Here is a 7,078-nt window from a genome sequence, read left to right on the forward strand (position 1 = left end):
TGTTTGAATGTTACCAATGATAGTTTGATAAAATTCATTGATCATGAGAATACACGTTTGGCTTAGTTTAGATATGGCTAGGATCGTTACTACCTTTGAGAGCGTATGCACCTTGTTCATCTCTCCCTGAATGTGGATATACTGGAGAATGGATACAACTCTGAAGTCCCTGCCGTATTTGTAATTTAGACTCCTGTGAATAGACAGCAACTTCACTGAGAGATAAGAACATCCAAAGACTTTTCTTTTTGTTGTTCCTAGAGGTAAGTGGAGAGTACGGTCACTATAATGAAATCGTTTTTGCCTTAATCTATTGAATCATTTGTATATGGATTTCCGTTGTCACACTGGAAAGTTTAAAGTCATTCTGTACGATCCGAGTGTTCATGTTTTGGTAGTGTGTAACACACTAGGTATATGTAACACTTCCTCCAAAACTTGTTATATGCTTGAGGGAAGTATCATCATTAATCAATAATCACATATAGTCCATGAAGTTCATACCAGCCTCAATATAAGATTTGCAGAAAATCTTCAGTACAGTCAAACCTGCATTTCTGAACAATGTGTCAGTCAACACTGAGTTTTGAATTCAAATCGTCCTTTTTTTCCATCTTCTGCAAACTTCGGTGGCATCCATTACTAGTTTCAATCCCAGTCAACCTTCCAATTCTTGAAACCCTAACTTCTGTGACCCCCATACTCACTATATATAAGAGCTATCAAGTCTCAGCCAAACCATGCCTCATTCATCTTTTTCTTTCAGACTAGCCTCCTTCTCCTTTCTCATCACAATCTTCTTTCGTCGAACACCGAATATGAATGGTTGCGGCTCCAGTTCCGGTTCCGGTTACTGTTCTAGAGGTTAGAACTTCTATGTTTCTGTTTTTGGTTAAAACTAGTACTTCTCAAGGTTTTGAAAGTTGTAGATTTGGTGGTCTACTTTGTTTTCTGGGGATACTCTCCAGTTTTGCCACATTGGCTCAAAATATTTTGTTGATTTCGCCTTCACAGGGTTTTCCAGTTCCTCTGTATGGGCAGGATTCTCTGGCAGAAGATCAAAGATCAAGTAAGTCCAGGTGTTTAACATCAGTGTACTGTGTACGATTATAAGTTGGGTTTGTGTTGGGCTCCTACAAACTGTGTGGCTTGATTGCTATATTCTTAGCTAGGACTAATCTTGGTGTTAACTGCCATTGTAGGCCTATTGAATCAGTCTGCTTGTTTGGAATTGGAGGTATTGGCAAGAAGTAGCTATCATCTTCCGGATGCATCATTCCGGCCTTGTAGTTTCCGACAAAACGGCGATTGTGACTTTCAGTCAAATTCAGCTTGTTAATACCGGACTACCAATAAGGCCCCATTGGCGGCTTTGATTTTGTCTAGAGAATCAATTGCTAGATTGGAATTGTTGTCCGGTACAGGGCTAAAGCTATGAAGGAACATGGTAATTTTTATTTAAATATTATAACGCGTTTTAGGCTTCGTCATTCCGCCTCAAGGTTTTCGGTGATCGCCGACTAGCCGTTTGCTTCTTCGACCTTCATTGCATCAATCAACATGGTGAGTCTTCCTAAATGTTTCGACTTTTCGTTAGTAGCTGATAGCTATATAATACGAACACGAATGCTTGAAGTCCAAAGGAGGCAAAGGGATATTGATTAGGCTTACAGGTTTTGCTTCGGTTAAATTTTCTGGCTTTTTCTGGGTCTGTTCGAAACTTGGTCTTGGGTATTACCTTTTAGGCAGATCCAACTACGGTTTAGATATCCCCTAATTTGAAGTAGGCTATCAGCTCTGTGTTAGTTAAATTTATTATCACTTCGATGCAAGTGTGATTCTGTTTTTAAGAGGTGGTTATTGTGTCTGTGAACAGGTTCTTCAGAATGATATCGATTTGCTTCATCCACCAGTTGATCTGGAGAAGAGGAAGCACAAGCTCAAGCGGCTCTTGTTGACCCCTAATTCTTTCTTCATGGTATTTATATCGTCTTTTTGACACATATGTTCCTGATTGATGTATTTCTTTTTCGGGTTGGTGATCGATTGATTGTTTTATTCTTGTACAGGATGTTTCAACATGTAAGTTATTTATATTTTCATGCTCTTTTCTTTGAAATAGTGAAACTGAATGGATCCTTTTTTTGCAGAACTACAGTGTTCAGTCACTCGCAAACCGTTGTGTGTGGGAACTGCCAGACAGTGTTGTGCCAGCCTACTGGCGGGCGAGCCAGGCTCACTGAGGGTTGCTCCTTCAGGAAGAAAGGGGACTGATTGTCCAGCTCAATGCACCTTTGGGTCTTGTTTAACTATGTAGAAGGTGAATGTTGCTACTGTGAACTATCTAGAAATGGGTTTTGATATTTGATTTTGTTAGGAGGGCTTAAATGACAACTTCAATTGGATTTTCTTTTAGAGTTAGCTGTTCAGCATGATCAATTATCAATTACATTTTCTGAAGTGATTTGTATACGCTTAGTGTCTTGCTTTCAATTATGGCTTCAATCCTGCTGCACTGCTTTTCTCATCTTCTACAGCCTAATCTTGTTTACAACACCAGAATACATATATCTTTTAATGGTTATTTTATGCACTTCCGTTTTTTGGTGTCTCTCGGCAAGAAAGCAGGTCAGAACATTTTGGTTCTGTGTTTTGTTCTCAATTGTTCTGTGCACCAGTATTCACGTTATTGAGCACTGGTGTTATTGAAAGAAAATCAGATTATTGATTTAGTTTACTGTCTTGATTCTCCTTGATTGTTGGAGTTGACTCTCTTTATTGATGGTAGTGATCCTAGCAATCTGATATGAGTAATTGTTGGATCATGAATATGCAGATGTAATTAGCGTTATTGCTTTCCTAGAATAGAGCTAGATTAGATGAGCTAGATTAGTTCCTCTTGTTTCTATATAATAGAAACGGCTATACAGTGTCAAATATATCAATACAAGAACTATTACATTCACATTTTCTTATGGTATCAGAGCACCGATCTTGGTGACTCTAGAGACTCACCCATCTTCCGCAAACACATCAAACACTCAAAACTAGACACTACCAAACCGGCATCATGGCCAACACACAAGGACACATTGTCCAAAGCCAAACAAACATATATGACAGACCTATCTATCCTACAAAATTTCGACGCATAGTCACACCTCCTTGCAATGCTACATATCATGATCCGTATTCAACATTATACTGGATTGTGGATAGTGGAGCAACAGATCATGTACCACACTTCACTCCTACTCACAATAACATCAAGACATCACATGATTTTGTTGGTTTACCCAACGGAGGACAAGCTGCAATTGAGAGCATTGGATCTATCAAATTGTCTCAAGAATTATCTCTGGATGGTGTCTTGCATGTTCCTAAATTTCGAGTAAACTTGATATCTGTGAGTAAATTGACTCGAGCCTTGAAATGCATTGTGATATTTTACCCGGATTTTTGTGTTGTGCAGGACGTGGATACGAAGAGGACAATTGGCTTGGGCAAGCATTTCAACGGACTCTACTACCTCACACCAAGCCAAAACCCTCACCTTGCCCACCATGTCACTCGTACCTCAGACCTTTGGCACCAACGCCTTGGGCACCCATCATCCTCACCCCTCCATTTTTTGTCCCAAAACATTCCTGAAATTATGTTTGATCCCCAACATATATGTGATATTTGTCCTTTAGCAAAGCAATCTCGTTTATGTTTTCCATCAAGTTCAATAAAAACGGTTGCACCCTTTGATTTGATTCATTGTGACATTTGGGGTCCACATAAAACACGCACCCATTCTGGTGCTCGTTATTTTCTCACCATAGTTGATGACTTTTCTCGTTTTACTTGGGTTCATCTCATGCGATTTAAGTCTGATACACAACCATTGATCAAATCTTTCTTCTCTTGGGTCAAAACTCAATTCAATCGTGACATCAAAATCCTTCGTTCTGATAATGGAAGGGAATTTTTATCACTACGTCCCTTCCTTGACGAACGTGGTACAATTTTTCAACACACTTGCGTCTACACTCCTCAACAAAACGGAGTTGTTGAGCGCAAACATCGACATCTTTTAAATGTTGGCCGTGCTCTTCGGATTCAAGCGAACTTACCTTTAAAATTTTGGGGTGAAAGCATCCAAACCTCTTGTTACCTCATAAATCGACTTCCTACACCTCTTCTTTCTCATAAAACTCCATACGAACGTTTGCATGGCACCTCACCCACTTACTCTCATCTTCGAGTTTTCGGTTGTCTTTGTTATGCCACCAGTCTTAATCCTACCCACAAGTTTGACAAACGGGCACATCATTGTATTTTTCTTGGGTATCCACTTGGGCAAAAAGGCTATCGTGTTTATGATCTTGACAAAAAGAATTTTTTCACTTCACGGGATATAGTCTTCCATGAACATATTCTTCCTTTTACCGATTTTCCACAAGAAGACCAAGAAGATTCACCCGTTTTACCAGTCATTGAGCCCAGCCCATCTCCCTTGTTTTCTTCTCTTTCCCAGCCCACACCACAAGCCCACACTCCACCTCAACACATGCCTACCCAAAATCAGAACCTACATTCTACATCACCAACATCACCCGACATCACCTGCTCAGTCTCCAATCCAGTCGACGGGACCTCATCCCCGCCGTCGCCACCACCGCCTCCTTCTGTCCCCATCGTCGACGCCCTACCCCAATCACCACCACCATCACCACAGCCTAATCAACCCCTCTTCACCTACCAGAGCACCAGCTATTCCAAATTGCCGCCGATCCAGCCATCGGCGCCGTCGCCTCCACCATCCCAGTCTCCGGCGACCACGTCTGCTCCTCAGCCGGATTCTGTGGCTCCTCTGCCTCTTCGCCCTGCTCTCCCATCCCTTCAACACAGCCCTTCGGCTTTCCCTTCACCGGCCTCTTCATCCCCTCCGGTCACCCCCAGTCCTCCATCAGCCGAACCAGTCGATCCTCCATCACAACCAATCCCGACGCCACCTCCACGTCGCTCTAACCGCACTCGACAACCACCACCATACCTCCACGACTACAAAACCAATCATGCCATCCTGCTTGGCCCATACATTGTTCCTTCTTCCACGTCCGGCACTCGATACCCGTTGCAGAGGTATATCTCTTACTCTGGATTATCATCTGCTTATCGGTCATTTGTGCACAATATTTCTCAATTGGTCGAACCAGCTAACTATGAGTAGGCCCGTAATGATCCCGAGTGGGTTACCGCCATGAATAATGAAATTCAGGCTCTTGAAGACAATCGTACTTGGTCGATGGTCCCTTTGCCACAAGGCCAGTGTCCTATCGGCTGCAAATGGGTCTATAAGATCAAATATCACTCTGATGGCACAATTGAACGCTACAAGGCCAGGCTGGTTGCCAAGGGTTTTAACCAAAGAGAAGGGATTGATTACAAAGACACATTTGCTCCAGTGGCGAAACTGATCACTGTGCGTTGCTTGCTAGCTATTGCTGCTGTCCGGGACTGGCCGTTACACCAGATGGATGTTCAAAATGCTTTTCTACATGGCGAACTACTTGAGGAAGTATATATGTTGTCGCCTCCCGGTTATCGTCGACAGGGGGAGAACTTGGTATGTCGACTCCACAAGTCGTTATACGGGTTAAAACAGGCATCCAGGAGCTAGTTTCAAAGGTTTTCATCTGCCATTCAAGCAATTGGTTTTCAACAGTCTCGTGCCGACTATTCCTTATTTACTCAAGTTCATGATAACTCTATTACTGTGGTGCTTCTTTATGTGGATGATATGATCATAACAGGGAATAATGAGGAGGCCATTCAAAATCTGAAACAATTCCTTAATAGTTGTTTCAAGATTAAAGATCTTGGACCTCTGAAATACTTTCTTGGCCTCGAAGTTGCACGTTCTAAAGCCGAGATTACAATCTGCCAACGAAAGTACACGTTGGACATCTTAGAAGAAGCTGGATTACTGGGAGTGAAACCTTCAACAGTACCAATGGAGCCAGACCTGGTATTAACAACAAAGGGAGGTGATGTTCTAAAGGATCCAGCTCGATATCGGCGTTTGATCGGGAAATTGATCTACTTGACAATTACCAGACCAGACATTACATTTGCAGTCAATACCCTCAGCCAATTCATGCAAGAACCCAAGCTCCATCATCTAAAGACAGCTCATCGTCTTCTCCAATATCTTAAGTCTGTACCTGGCCAAGGGTTATTGTTTTCATCACAAAGTTCACTTCGTCTAATTGGGTATTGTGACGCGGATTAGGCTAGATGTCCACTTACACGTCGATCCGTGACAGGATATTGTATTTTTCTTGGTCAGTCACTTGTCTCATGGAAAAGCAAGAAGCAGGTTACAGTGTCTAGATCCTCAGCTGAAGCTGAATACCGCTCCATGGCTGCAGCTGCGTGTGAACTTACTTGGCTTAGATACCTGCTGACAGATTTACATGTACTCCATCCTGAGCCAACAAGACTGACACGACCCACCCCGAATTTCACCCTGAAACCCAGAGTAAGTCGTGCGGGGACCACCTCCAAGGAAAATTTACTGAAAAGATTAAGAAAATCTCCCTTGCAGATGGACAACCCTAACTCGAAAATTTCAAATTACACTCTTAATTTATCGGATGTGAACATCGCATAATATACAAAAATTCTAAAGTATTCAGAGCTACTAAACACAAGCGAAAGCAAGAAAACACGAGTAGGTTGAACAGGTAACCTACTGGCGAAAACTGGCAGAAATGCGGGTGACTATGCCTCGTCTCCTACTAGATCCAACCCGAACTCTGCAGACTGGGTAATTTAAAACGAAGGGCCCAGGGGAAAACATTTAATAACGTTAGAGTGAGTGGACAAAAATAAATAATAAATAAAATATTTATGTTTCCCCAAATTAATTTCTAAGGAAAAATCGAATGCATGCCGCAAGCGATAAAAACTTTTTATCCCCATAAAAATATCGAGTTTCTCAGACTCTATAATATATGTATGTATTTACACTCGTCCATACTCCCTATATAAATTCATGGGTCTATATAGGGCTACTACGCTCGCGTCC

The 7,078-nt window shown here is 42.0% G+C and overlaps 1 protein-coding gene across 1 annotated transcript; it reads left to right on the plus strand.

The window, feature by feature from the left end:
* The first annotated feature begins 822 nt into the window (after nt 1–822).
* LOC101290704 (40S ribosomal protein S27-2-like) lies at nt 823–2,274 on the plus strand. Its single transcript, XM_004289494.1, has 6 exons — nt 823–864; nt 1,015–1,069; nt 1,203–1,237; nt 1,877–1,976; nt 2,052–2,082; nt 2,151–2,274. Exons 1-6 carry the CDS (start codon nt 823–825, stop codon nt 2,272–2,274), a joined length of 387 nt encoding a protein of 128 aa, XP_004289542.1.
* The last annotated feature ends 4,804 nt before the right edge of the window (nt 2,275–7,078 follow it).

Source organism: Fragaria vesca, linkage group LG1, assembly GCF_000184155.1.
Source record: "Fragaria vesca subsp. vesca linkage group LG1, FraVesHawaii_1.0, whole genome shotgun sequence".
Lineage (NCBI taxonomy): Eukaryota > Viridiplantae > Streptophyta > Magnoliopsida > Rosales > Rosaceae > Fragaria > Fragaria vesca.